General features: G+C 41.9%; 2 protein-coding genes and 1 long non-coding RNA gene across 16 annotated transcripts; 1 reads left to right on the top strand and 2 right to left on the bottom strand.

Moving 5' to 3' along the window:
* On the bottom strand, positions 1 to 2317 carry LOC104827646 (probably inactive receptor-like protein kinase At2g46850). Its single transcript, XM_010560860.1, has 3 exons — positions 1543 to 2317; positions 1288 to 1371; positions 1 to 1168 (listed from the first exon to the last, which is right to left on the bottom strand). Exons 1-3 carry the CDS (start codon positions 2276 to 2278, stop codon positions 99 to 101), a joined length of 1890 nt encoding a protein of 629 aa, XP_010559162.1. The 5' UTR covers positions 2279 to 2317; the 3' UTR covers positions 1 to 98.
* Positions 2318 to 4457: 2140 nt separating this feature from the next.
* On the top strand, positions 4458 to 6965 carry LOC104827643. Of its 5 annotated transcripts, none has more exons than XR_773928.1 (4): positions 4458 to 4610; positions 4763 to 5301; positions 5377 to 5543; positions 6283 to 6965. It is a non-coding gene; the product is annotated as an uncharacterized LOC104827643 (long non-coding RNA). The 5 variants fall into 5 exon arrangements; XR_773931.1 differs by having other exon boundaries at positions 4760 to 5301; positions 5485 to 5543; XR_773927.1 differs by having other exon boundaries at positions 4760 to 5301.
* On the bottom strand, positions 6875 to 13396 carry LOC104827645 (protein CCA1-like). 10 transcript variants are annotated; one of them, XM_019204244.1, is made up of 13 exons: positions 13312 to 13396; positions 13115 to 13218; positions 11574 to 13031; positions 10991 to 11492; positions 10483 to 10777; positions 10097 to 10141; positions 9899 to 9975; positions 9663 to 9774; positions 9510 to 9571; positions 8948 to 9175; positions 8688 to 8822; positions 7489 to 8613; positions 6875 to 7399 (listed from the first exon to the last, which is right to left on the bottom strand). In XM_019204244.1, the coding sequence occupies exons 7-13, from the start codon at positions 9935 to 9937 to the stop codon at positions 7010 to 7012; spliced, it is 2091 nt and encodes a 696-aa protein (XP_019059789.1). In that variant the 5' UTR covers positions 9938 to 9975; positions 10097 to 10141; positions 10483 to 10777; positions 10991 to 11492; positions 11574 to 13031; positions 13115 to 13218; positions 13312 to 13396; the 3' UTR covers positions 6875 to 7009. The 10 variants fall into 10 exon arrangements, with proteins under 10 accessions (XP_019059789.1, XP_019059786.1, XP_019059787.1 ...); XM_019204241.1 differs by having other exon boundaries at positions 9899 to 10141; positions 11574 to 12568; positions 12930 to 13031; XM_019204242.1 differs by having other exon boundaries at positions 9899 to 10141; positions 11574 to 12557; positions 12930 to 13031.

Below are 13396 nucleotides of genomic sequence, written 5' to 3'. Positions count from 1 at the left end.
TCGTAATCTTTGAGTTGGATTAGAGATCAAATGGTGAAAAATTTAAACAAACGTTTTCTTCAAAGCGATTAAAGATACATATCATTCGATGTCATTGATCAAGTTTTCGGGAGATAGACAGAATCAGGAGACATGGAGATCATCTGAAGCAGGCTCGAGTTCGAGAACGTCTCCTCGATTCCATCTCCTTTCTTTCCACCGCCTCCGACAATCTGCATCAACTCTCTCGAGGCATCCACCATCCCGAATTTCCCATCTCCCCCGAACAGAATGCACCTCGTCGCTATATCAGCTACTAACCCTATCTGCTCCCTGAACATCAGTGGCTGCTCGTGATAGTACAGCGATGGATCTACAATCTCCTCTAGCTTCCCGCTTCTCATCTTCTGCAGGACCTGCGTTACCGTTTCCTGCTTCATGTTCAATCCCGTAATGATCTCCAGAAGCAGAAGAGCGAAACTGTACATGTTGTTATTCTGTGTCCGAAGATTCTCACGCAGAGTTTTAGGACCAAGTTTGGTTTGTAACCCGAAACCTGATACCTTGGCGTGGAAGTCATCGTCCAAGAAGATGTAGGAAAGGGTGATGTTTTCATGGAGTATCGGAGGGTAAGTCTCGTACTGAAGAAAAGCGAGTAAACCGGCTACTTCTGCCGCAATGTTTACTCTCTTGAACCAATCAAGCCCTTGTTCTGTTTTGCTTTCACGCGGATAGAGATGATCCTCCAGTGTACCGTTCCCCGGATTCTCGTAAACCACAAGAGGAGTATACCCACAATCCATACAGAAACCTATGATTCTCGCGAGATTCTTATGGAAAACTGTTGAAAGATGATCAATCTGTGAAGAAATCTCCACAAGCTCTCTCTGGTTTTCGCAATGGATCTTGTGGATTGCTACAGTTGAACCATCCACCAGATTCCCCGTGTAAATCGTTCCATTTTTGCCTTCGGCTAGTTTATGCGAATCTTGAAACGTTTTGGTGGCATCCTCGAGTTCTCGGTAGGCGAATAGACGTGCTCTGCAAACTTTGCGAAATGAAACGGAACTGTGATAGTTGTAACCCGTGACTTGTTCTACATCGAACTCTTCCTTGTCATCCGTAGGACGTTTCAGGAGGCAAAAAACTGCTACCAGAGAGCCTAGGATGAATACCGGAGCCAAAACTCCTGTAACACATACATACATACATATATATATATATATCATCAGATCAGGACAATGTGTAAAGAATCACTTGATGAATACATATAATGGTGGAGTTGTTATATTTGGACAAGATTTTTACCGGCCAAGACAGTGAGCTTCTTCCCGTGATGTCTCTTTCCATCGCATTTCTCCCCAAACGCTTCCTTCCCATCTTTATAACAAGCTGTAAGGGTAACATCAAAGATGTAAGATGGCAATAATGGAAGCAAGAACACAAAGTCAATCGCTTGAGACTCGAGCGATTCCAAGAGAAGACAGGTTCATAGTGATAATACTCTGTTCTGAAACATCTCCTCCACTTTCAGACAAGTCAATGGAGAAACCTTAGACTCACATTTCAAGCATCCGGTCCCGGAGACGAAGCCATCGCCGACGAACCCATCTTGGCAAACACATCGAACGCCTCCTTCGACGGCGGTGGCGTTAACAGTTCGAGCATTACGATCACACAGAGCCGCCGACGAGTTTCTGGGAATCGCCCACTCTAACTTAACCCCTCGTTTTCCACTGTTCGTCCCTCGCGGAACCGCCCACGAAGAAAATCCCCTGCATCCGTACTTTCGGAACACCGAGAACTCGTCTCCGACACGCCACGCGCTATGATCCGACAAAGGGTAGCAGCAGCCGAGATCGCCGCCGCCGCTGTCGCAGCCGGGGAGGTCATTGGTCTCGCAACCGGCCTTGCACAGAGACGAATCCTCGCAGTCGTACAATCCGACGACGTTTTCGAGGGAGATTCCAAAGTACTCATCGCCGGAGAAAGCGAAGGAGCTCAAGTCGTTGAACTGGCGACACACAGGGGAGAGAGGGAAGTCCACGAGGAGGCCATCGGAGAAGAGCTCGATGACGCGGTAGCTGCGGCGGTCCAGGTGGAGAAACAGCGAAGAGTTCGTGCAGGAGAGGCGGAAGGCGGCGGAGCTGACGCCGGCGGAGAGGTGGAAGGGGAAGGAGACGGTGAAATTACCGCACTTTTCCGCCGAGAGAACCGTTGGCTGGGAGAGAGAGACCGACGTTAGGGTTTGTAAAATGAGAAGGAGAAAGAGAGAGGAGGAAGAAGAAGAAAAGAACATTGTAGCGAATCTGTAAGTGAAAGGTGTATTAGCATTGAGGAGATGTTGAGTTTGACCTCCGACGATAGAATATTTCCCGACTTGTATTAATGCGTACCGTCGTACGTACATTCACGGAGACGTTTTTCTTTTAATTTTAATTTTATATTATGAAATAAATTTGTGAAACTTTAGCCCCCTTTTTTATATATTTATTTAATTTGGGGGGATATGGTGAAATGAATATAAACAAGCGCGTGTTTCATTGTGATCGCATCCCCGTGTGTGTGTACGTACATTTCTCTCTTTATTTAATTGCATTACGTAACCATACAGATTCTAAAATTGTGAGATATTAAATATAAACACGACCGCCGATGTTAGAATTCTATTCTCTAATAACATAGCATTGTGTTTTAAAATAAATAAAATGTAAATAGTTAGATATCGAAATTCTTAGTTAAGCGCCACGTGGCGAGATCGAAGTACATGTGGGATATAGAAGTTGGAGAACCGGCGACTTATGGTCCGCTGAAAGGCCAACACTTGCCTGCTTCGGACATTGTGTTCTCCCCTCTTTTCTCTCAATCCGCTCTTCGGTTTTCTATATACGTATATATGTACGCGTACTAATCACTATACACACGTGTACGGATATATATGTACGCACAACGTTTTGGGTCTCCTAAAAATTACACGTGTCAGCCGATGTGACAGCTCAAATGTTGGATCTTAGGGTCACTCGCTCTGTTCACTCACTTCACATGAGGTCTCGGGGAATGGGTCTCGCGCTCTCCGAGTTCTCCCGCTACGATGCCAATCCCCGCCGTTTGGTAACCGTTACAATCTCACTCTCTTTGAGGTTATTATTCTGCTTCCCGAGTGTGTTTATCCCCGTTCCCAATCACATTCGGGCCTTAACATGGGCCTAGTTACGTGGCACGGGCCTGATTTGTTCGGTGTTAGTGATATCAAAGCATCGGCTAGAAATTTAAATACAATACAATGTGTGTATGTATATATCTCTCGTAATCAACTAGGACTTTCGCGTCTTCAAACTTTTTGTTGTACAATGGAAGATCCCTAACTGCTATCCTTCAGATGTTCGTCTTTATATATAGATTATATAAACCCAAAAATTATCTTCCTCTCTATCAGCCATGAATCGAACATTCAATCTCAAGGTGGAGTTACTTCATACCCCAAACTTGACCACTCGTCCATGATCTGTTGGGTTCACGTCTTCAAACTTAATCACTAGTCCATAATTTATTTAACTAAAAATCCAAAAAAATCTACAAAAATCAATTCACTTGTCTAAAAAAACTATAAGCTAATTAAAAACTCCATTTTAATTTACGAATTTACAAATATTTACTATTTGATCAATGAGTAATACTTATTTTTTATCTCTCAAATTTTATTTAGGCTAATAATTTGCCGCCATAAATTTAAGTATTATAATGATATTTTAATAGTCTATAAATTTTTTGAACAAAAGGATAAATTTTTTTAGATTTTTGTTTAATCTTCCTTCTTATAAAATAATTGAACTTAAGGTTTGAAATATGGCGAAAGGTAATTGGACTCGTCAAAGGTTTACCGTAAAAATACATATAAAAATTATATTATTAAAATAACTAGAAGATAAATTCTTATTCTACTAAACATTGTTCTCCGTCCAACAAAATTATCGGAATTATATTATTAAAAGGTAAAACCCTAAAAAACATTCACTTACAAAAATATATACAAATAAATCTTCACATTGAAAAACTATCATTCAATTACCGAAACTGTAACTTATCACTGAATAAAACTTCGAACTTGCAAATTATTGCTCTAATAAATCTTTGATCGGTTTGACCACAATTTCAAATGATCGGAAATCCACGTATTGACGGATTGATGATATCATTTTTTAAATTAAAATTGATAACGTGTATAAGGTGACACCAGCAATCTGTTAATACGTGGATTTTTGATCACCTGAAATTGTAGTCAAACTTTATTAGAGTAATAATTTACAAATTCGAGACTTTATTTAGTGACTTGTTACAAGTTCGGGGATTGAATGATAGTTTTTTAAGTTGAAGATTTATTTGTATATATTTTTGCAAGCCGGTAGTTTTTTAGGGTTTTACCCTTATTAAAATAAGTGCTAGCAGATTGACGAAAAAAATACCACGAGATTGAAATTCCCTACGCATTTGCCTTGTGGAATTCAATTTCACGAAAGATGAAATCGCGACATCAGTCGAAGGTTTCTCCTCCACAACCAAGAAAGAAACCATTGCTGATGCGCTAAACCAATCTCCATGTGTCTCAGAGACCAGAAAAGAAAGAGACAAAGGTTGTTCCTCCTTTGCTCTGCGATATATATCGATGTATGTACATATATATTCACTACATCGTAATCCTTTCGTTAGCAAGGAAAAAAAAGTTGTTTAAAATCCGGCGAGAAGAAAACAAATTTTGATTTTTTTTTTTTATTTCTGGAAGAAGAAACAATGGAGCTCAAAACAAGTAGGAATTCGAAATCGAAAGTGCTCAATCCGGATGGACGAGGCACGACTTGTGGGCGACTACGTGCTCGGCCCGATAATCGGGTCGGGTTCGTTCGCGGTGGTGTGGCGGGCGAGTCACCGGTCGTGGGGTTCTGAGGTCGCCGTCAAGGAGATTGACAAGAAACTTCTCAGCCCCATTGATCATCCCAAAATCATCCGATTCTACGGGGCCATCGAGGTTCCTAAAATCGCGGTTTTTTCTTCTGGGTTTTTGTTGCTATACGAAAAATACGATCAGAATTCTGGGGTTTTGTTGCTGTTTGCTTGGAATCTTCTTAAAATTAAGTTCAGTGTAAGCTATTGTTTTCCTGGTTTTTCGTCGAGGAGTATGTTGATGAAACTGTCTGGGAATTGTATACCGGCGAAAGGATATAGATCTGATTTTGGAGGACTGTGGCGGAGGGGATCTTGCTGGGTGTATTCATCGCCATGGAAAAGACTCAGAACATGTTGCTAGGCATTTTATGAGGCAATTGGGTACGTATCCTACCTCACTTTGTTCATCCTTTCCTTGTTTTAGTGGCCGAGAGTATCTGATGATTTCTTTTATAGATTTTCTCGAGGATTTTCTGAGTAGAAGAATGTACAAATTGGTGATTGGAATTCGTGGCAAGAATTTTCCTTTCAATCGCTGAACCGAGATGGGAACCAATTGTGCAGCTGCAGGGCTGCTAGCACTTCAAGAGAAGCATCTTATTCACCGGGATTTAAGGCCTCAGGTACTTTGCCACTTATGCGCCATTTTTTCTACTTTTCAGACTGGCATTCCTTTCCAGTATGATGCCTACAGTTCAGAATGATTGGTCACTGGTTACTTTTGTGAGATTTGAATCAAGACCACCTCAATCAAGCTGCATCTCCTTAAGTTGGCATGTTTGGTCTGTGAGTTAAACTAGTTCTTCTGGTTCTTTCTTCTCGAACTTGCAGAATCTCCTTTTGTCAACGAATGAAGTAACTCCATTGCTAAAAATATGAGATTTTGGGTTTGCATGGTAACTTATGGTTTTGTATCTCCCGGTTATGTGAAATCTTGTGCTGAGCCATCAACTGCACCCTTTATGAATTAGTACTGTGTCTTCCATGGTCTGATACTACATAGGAAACATGTCTTAAAGATCTTAAGGTAAGATCATAAGGAAGAAGTAAGGTTGGTTAGTTTTCTAGTGTAAGGTTGATTGGTGATTGGTGGATTTCTGAGCCTGTGCAGGCGTAGCCTGCATATGTTTCAAGGTTCTGAAATTTATGAACTAATACGGCGTTACTAGAGCCTCGGTCAACTTTGATAAGTTAACTTCCATGTCCAGTAATCTCCTGTAATAATCTTTTGATGCCAGGCCTCTGTCACCTCAAAAACGTTTTGTGGTTCTCCATTGTACATGGAATTCTCTATTCTTTTACTTGTTTGTATGATGATTAATGGAAGCAATGTTTCTCATAAATGTGATGTTCGGACTGCAGTTGAGCGCGTGGCATTCAGGGAGTTCTTTAATCACAAGTTTCTTCAGGAGCCAAGATTGTGGCCTGCGCTCCATTTTTCTTTGCCTGAAGCTTTTGATTTGAGCAGTCAGACCCTTTATCATTTTCGTTTCTTTCTTTTGTTTAAGACAAAAATGCTCCAAATTTTCTTGAATGCCAAATGTGGTAGACCATCCATTGCTGGATGTTGAGCAGGAGGCATATCCAACTCCACGAACAGAATCAAAAAGGCATTCTGATTGTAAAGAGTGTCAATGAGCAGAGCGAAGCTTGTGAAAACATTCGTGCGGTAGGTCTCACTTGTAGCAGATTGACCTCCACTGCACAGTAAATTTCCAGGCTTTGGATCTCTCTTCAAGATGATACTTATAACAGTAACTCTTATATTGATAGCACTGGGACTCGGTACTTACTCTTCTTGTATAGGTTCAATATGAAACAATATCATACCACAGGCGAAACTGGTTGGTAACCCACCTTTGGCCAACGTTTTCTTTATCAGAATATGTATATAGTACATACGTACATTCATGCATGATGTCTCTGCCAAGGTATTTGCCATAAAATTTCAGGGTCAGAGGAATTCAGAGAGCTTAAATATGGCGCTAATAGTTTATGGACGCTCAGTCAGGTTGTATTGTAAACTTTACTACAAGAGTATCGAAGTGTGGATAACACAAATGGATCGGACACGACAATGTCTTTAAGTTTAAGCTCGTCTTTCCAGGCAAATTCGTTTGGGATCTTTCTGTTCAACCCGGTTGAGAGTGGACGAGTTGGTGATCCTGTTCTCTTTAGCATCTACTGAACATCTTTTGTAAGGCTTGAAACCGGTTCTTTCCTTGAGCTTTGAGGCCCCCAATCCAATTGCAAGATATCCATCCTGGTCTCCTTTCTCCTCCTGATGGTCAGAGTCAGTGGCTTGAGCAGTTCTGTTGAGGTCAAGTTCCTGTCCTTCTCCATGCTCTGTTTCAGCACTTTTCTTCTTCTCCCCGTCTTCGTTTCCTCTAAGATCCTTCTTGTCCTTGGAGTCACGTCGGGGTGGAAAGCTTTGTGGCAATACCTCCCTTGAGAAGAGAGCTTGAAAGGCCAGTCGTCCCTGAAATTGGAGTAAGGTGTGAAATAGAGTATAACTTGCCAATTCCGGTGCCGATTCAAGCAAATAGGGAATTGCAAAAGGAGCAACACCTGTCCAAGTACCTCATCAGATACCGATTTCCATGGGTCACTTAAGTTGCTACTGCTTCTACTTCGACGGATGTTAGACTCTTCTGCTGGTGGGTTCACATCTACTTCAACTTCTTTCTCCTCATCCTTGTCTTTCTCAAGCTTCTCAGATGCATCTACCTCAGCATCACTACTAGAGGGCGTGTTCGAGCCACAGGAGGAGCGGTCTACTTGTTTTCTGTTTTTAGCTCTGTTTTGATCAGTCTCAGCTTCAGTCTGCTCATGAGAAGCTGGCTTACCTCCAGTTTCAGTCTTCGTGCTTCCACTCTGCTCCGAGTATGATGGTGACAACGTTGTTTTCAAGGGTGAAGATTGAGCCTTTGATGCTTCAGAGTGTTCTGGATCCGCATCTTGACTCTGCACAGAAGGGTTTTGTAGGGTACTTTCCTTTGTGTCTACATTTGCATATGGAGCATGGCCATTATCATCAGATATAGGAGCTAAAGTAGTTGGAGGAGGATGGCAGGGGAAGGCAGAATGAATAGGAGCACATAAAGGCAGCAACCCATGAGCAGCCCACCAAGCAGTTGCAGCCGAAACGGTAGCAGCAGCTATAGCTGCCAGACTCGAAGGTGAGCTCACTTGACTGGGTGGAACCCCTATCTCAGCACATGTCGATGTGCCACCCGGCCAAACCGACGCTGCAAAAGTTGATGCAGCATGGGCAGCTGGGTTCTGTAAAGGGTTTGACACAAAAAGGTTAGCAAATGACCAGTAATCGTCCAGGGTGTGGGGTATTGGAGCAGAGGCCAGATGAACAGCTGGCAACGCACGAGATTTATATCTCGGGCCATCATTATCGTGTTTAGATCTATTAGCACATGCAGACATATCGGTGAACTTGTTCAAGCAGACATGAATTCCTTCCGAAACTGTGGGAAAAGGTGATATAGGAGATGCTACTGAGCTTCCATCTATTGTGTGAACAGGGACATGTCTTGTATATGTCTGAGGTCCTTGCTCCTCATCCACATGGGATATGCCACTGACATATTTTTTCGCCGATCCTTGTACAGATTTTGCATGCAAATCACAACAGTCTTTCTCCGAGTTTGAAGCCTTTCTCGTCCCGTTATCCTGATTTGCCTGTGCCTCCCACATTTAGTTTCATGAAATGTAGATTGCTTAAAGCCTCGAGAACAATACAAGCTTGATTATACCTCTTTTCGCGGAGGTAAAAATTCCGTAAAGCTGCATCCATTTGCAAATGCCATGGTCTCCACAGAGCTTTTATTCATGGAGGATGCAGAGTGATCATCTTCCAGGTTAGATGGCAGCAATTCTTCACTAGGATACTTCAAAAAAAAATTGACGAGCAATATATATCAGTCGCGCGAGGAGACAAAATGGCAGATTCTTTTAACGAGGTTTCCACAGGATTCATTCCATAACATCAATAACTCACGACTATGAGAACCACCTCAGAGAGTGACCCTTTCTGTAATAAAAGGGCCTCTTTACAGTTCAAAACAGTAGAAGCTGAAGTTGCTTGCTTTCCAACCTGTGCAGCAGCTTGGGAAGTGGGAGTTCTATTTCCTGTCTTTCTAGGATAAGGATTGCTCGGTTTCTTTTTGGGCCGTGGAGGAGGAATATCTATGTTCAGGGCTATGCCTACCGGAACGCCTTTAGCCTTTGCCTCTTTCTCCACCTGCAGGTAGACGATTTCAAAGAGCATAAGATATACTTCAGCTTTGAATTCTTGCTCAGGAATAAAGCAGTGGCTCCCTACCTACTACATATGCTCTCTACCTCCTTTCCAAAAGGAATGGATATTTCAATAAAAAAATGCACGTCTCATCGCCAATAAAGCAGTGGCTCGACGGTAAATAGAGGCTGAATACTGAAAATTTTAGATAATGATCTGGTTTAAGTATCGAGTTTAGAAAATTAATGCAACTGCCTCATCCTATATAGCAGCAATTTTCATTCATACAGCATTTTGCCAAGCTGAAACAGTTCACTAATCCAAGGAGTCAAGTTACCTTAGAGAAAAACTTCTGAGCGTGACTTCTTATCTGCACAGCAGTCTTTGTTCCGACATGATCTGTCCAAAAAGGACACGTGAACTCATGTTTCATAAACTCGCATAACAAAAAACGAAATCCCGAAACAAGACAGAGGAAGAAGTTGTATACCTTCTATCTTCTGCCATGCTCTCCCGTACAGCTTCAAGGCTTCAAGGAATCTATCATGTTCCTCTTCAGTCCACCGCTCACGTTGCTTTGTTATTGTATATGGCTTTCTCATCTACCGTTTCAATACAAATTCACAAAAAAAAACCACCTTTTTTCACCTCAATCCCACAAACAATTCGAACAGAACCAAGAAAGCAGCAGAACAAGACAAAGATTTGTCCAATCATAAAGTGTACCTTAATCACCAACTCCTCTCCAGAAGAATTTGTCTCCATTGAGCAGCTACCACAACTTCAAAGACCACATTTCATATCTGCTACCAAACATCAAATACTCTCAACACCAAAGCGGTTTGCTCTCGGCATTACCCTTGAAGTTACTTGTTGAATATGATCATGCAGCTGCATAAAGAGAAAATCGGGAAATGGGTGGACCTTCTCTGCTCTATATCAGCAAATACATGATCATGCTGGTACAACCTGTGAGGAATCATAACACATGCCAATTGAAATTTACAACCACTGTATGATCAATAACTGCAAGACTTTAGTACTACAAAGAAAATTAGAAAAATATTTTCAAGAAATCTATCAGATTCTACCATTAAAGAGACAGACTGTTTGGTTGCGGATTCAAAACAATTTCAGGTTTCGAGCTGAGCTGAAGTAGCAGACTACAGTCGACAGCAGAAAATCGAATCCAACCATTCTTTCTTTTGTTTTTTTTTTCGCTAATCCCACTTCCTTGATTTTCCCGGCAACCAAACAGTCAGTGTAAGGTAAACACAAACCCTAGAAAGTAGAAACGCGGAAATGGGTACCTTGTAGAACTGCCATGGAAGTCGCAAACAGTTGAAAGATCGATCCACGTTCAGACATGGAAGCGAGCTCACCGGGGACTCGCTGGAGATCCCATGCTTGTCCGGTGACTGTGAATCTCGGAATCTGCCCTTTCTAAACAAAACTCAGGAAATCAAAGAAGCTAAGGACGAACAAGAAGATGAAGCAGGAGAGTGTTTCTCGTCGTGGGAAAGGAGAGACACCAGAAGCAACGGAGGCGGAGAATCCTCAGCCACTAAAATTCCTCCTCCAATTAAAATTTCTTGTTCTCATTTCCTGGGAAATAAAAAAAAAATGAGATTTAATTTGAGGTCACAAAAGAAGCAGGAAACACGATGACGCCAAATGGCGCATTTCGATTGGTTCAAGATTGTCTCGTTGGCTATGCGCATTTTTCAGTTTCCACTTTTCTCCATCCTTGCTAGCCTTGATCTTGCAATCTCAGCCACAAATTGTGATTACCAAGAGGGATAAAAACGTAAAACTTACAATGGGACCCACTTTTTTGCGTGGCGCCTTGGTTTGGTTACGTGTGTCGTCATCTTCTGAGCCGGATATGCCAGCGTGGCCGTGACTGCCACGTGGCTTTCGATGGAAGAATCAGCGATGAATCCTTAACATTCAGAACCAGACATTCTTAACTGGGCCTTTAATGGGCTTTGTAATGAAAAGGTGTTTTCAAGTTCTGTATGATCCAATTGGGCCTTTGAAAAATTTCTAATGCGAAAAAAAAAGAGGAACTGGGAATTAATCTGAAGAAAGACACATGGTTATAGAAGAGGAAGAGAATGTTCATTCATTCATCAACTACCAAGGTTCTTCACTGATTCAGCAGCTCCCTGTGATGTCTTTGTACGCATCCTTTATCTTCTGCAAGAAAGCTTCCCTGAAATCCAATACAAATTACAAACAGGACTTGAAACATATAATACGAGGTTTGGTCCGAGACTCGCCTGTCTGGTCTGACGACCAGGTTCTTGTAAATGAACCACTGCAAAGGAAGAAATAACATGTCATTCCATCACATACAACAACAGATCCATATGCAATTCAGTCCAGAAATGAGAATTACCTATAAACACAAGAGTTGCTGGAAACTCGCAACATTTTCCATCAACTTTTCCTTCGCGTTTGGGAATGTCTGGGTGACTTTTCAACGCCATTTCTCCGACTTTAGTTCGAAACAAGACCCATGCATCGTCATGTGACAAAAATATTACTTCCATCGTATCATCAATCTTCATATCATTGCATATTTCCTCTAGACGATTATAATCTATTTTCTCTAGTTGTCATCTCACTCAAATCTACTTTACACCATAAATCAGTCAAGAACAACACGAATCTCTTTCATTACCACTTATGGCAATGTATGTATCGGATGCCTTCTCGCTTTGAGTTCTTCCTTTCCATCTGCTGTAATTTGCCCTCATTTGCTCTTGAATACTCTCGATCAGTGAATCCCGACACATCCCCCAAATTACAATGTCGAATTCTTATCTACTTGGGAGAACTTGCTATTGATATGTTTAAAGAGGCCAGTCTTACCTACTTCCCCATACCCCCATACATGATACCGTAAAGGCCAAAATTCCAATTTCATCTTCTCTTCCAAACCCTTTCCATTGTACTCAAGGGAGACGACATCCAACATATACAATGCCCTTAGTGGAAAGGAAAGAGATTCGTGTTGTTCTTGGGTGATTTATGGAGTAAAATAGATTTGAGTGGAATGACAATTCCACGTCCGACCAAAGAAAATAGTGCACTCGTCTGGAGGAAATATGCAGAGATGTAAAGGTTGATGATGACATGGAAGTAATATTTTTGTCGCGGGATGATGCATGGTTCTAGTTTAGAACTAAAGTCAAGAGAAATGGCGCTGAAAAGTCATCCAAGCATCCCCAAACTCAAAAGAGAAAGTTGCTGGAAACGTATGAGATTGTGAATGTGTGCCAGAGATCGAGATTGAGATATATCAAGACTTGAAAAAACAGAACTCACTCCAGTGTAACCAAATCCTACTATTTCAAGAACTCCAGGCACCAATGGGAGCCTGTCGATTGCCTGTTACAACGTCATCACTTTGTTTTGGTATTTCAGAGTATGAAGCAGCAAATAGAAAATTTCTCTTGTGTGTATTTCCCCTTAATCTCTTACATGTATATATACAATTCCAAGAATGAAGAACAGAATCAAAAACCCGTAACAAACCTATATCCTACTCTATGAAAAGGCAAAACATGTACATACATGGTATGTAGGATCACAGAGTTGTCTGCTAAACCATTAGCAGAGACAACCGAATCAATTATTACTCAGATAACCAACTAAACCAATAACCGATTAATACTTTGAACTTTGAGTTAAATTCACTAATACTCAGACATAAACAAATTGGTGAAAATAAGTTTCAGACGAAGCTCACCGAGATCATGCCGGCGGATCCCCAAAGGGCCACTGCTCCGGCAAATGCAAGAGAACCGACGGCCTACTTGTCCTCCACTTTGTTCCACTTCAATGGCGATATCTAATAATCAGAGCAAAAACCCAAGAAATGAAGTCTAAAGCTCAATGAACCTGACTATTGTGGAAAAAGTCTGGGTTTTTTACAGCATCTTGGACGGTCTTGACGATACCCGGCAGGTCCGTCGTCGACACTTCGGCTGGAGCCTCACTGGTGGCCCTCGCTACGACGCTCCTCACCATCTTCCGACCTGGAAACCGACAAACCCATTTCACAGTTCCGTGTTTCGAACCTCAAAAAAACAGATAAAGCCATCGGATTCGTCAGAGCTTTTGGAACAGACAGTAATCAGAGGCTCTGGCGGCGCGGGTCTGGGTCTGGGACTGGACCGGCGGCGGAAGGTTGACACATGGCGGCGAAGCGGAAGA

This window comes from Tarenaya hassleriana, unplaced genomic scaffold, assembly GCF_000463585.1.
Source record: "Tarenaya hassleriana unplaced genomic scaffold, ASM46358v1 Cleome52, whole genome shotgun sequence".
Taxonomy (NCBI): Eukaryota; Viridiplantae; Streptophyta; class Magnoliopsida; order Brassicales; family Cleomaceae; genus Tarenaya; species Tarenaya hassleriana.
The sequence above is the reverse complement of the archived record's forward strand: the minus strand, read 5'-3'. Positions and strand labels throughout refer to the sequence as shown.

Coding starts and splice junctions, on each gene's coding strand:
- LOC104827646 (XM_010560860.1), bottom strand. CDS start 2,278: ATGTTCTTTTCTTCTTCTTCCTCCTCTCTCTTTCTCCTTCTCATTTTA. Junction 1,372..1,542: donor CGGGACCGGATGCTTGAAAT/GTGAGTCTAAGG, acceptor TTACCCTTACAG/CTTGTTATAAAGATGGGAAG. Junction 1,169..1,287: donor GAAGCTCACTGTCTTGGCCG/GTAAAAATCTTG, acceptor TATGTGTTACAG/GAGTTTTGGCTCCGGTATTC.
- LOC104827645 (XM_019204240.1), bottom strand. CDS start 9,937: ATGGAGACAAATTCTTCTGGAGAGGAGTTGGTGATTAAG. Junction 9,176..9,509: donor CTCAGAAGTTTTTCTCTAAG/GTAACTTGACTC, acceptor GTCTACCTGCAG/GTGGAGAAAGAGGCAAAGGC. Junction 8,823..8,947: donor AGAAAGGGTCACTCTCTGAG/GTGGTTCTCATA, acceptor TTTTTTTTGAAG/TATCCTAGTGAAGAATTGCT.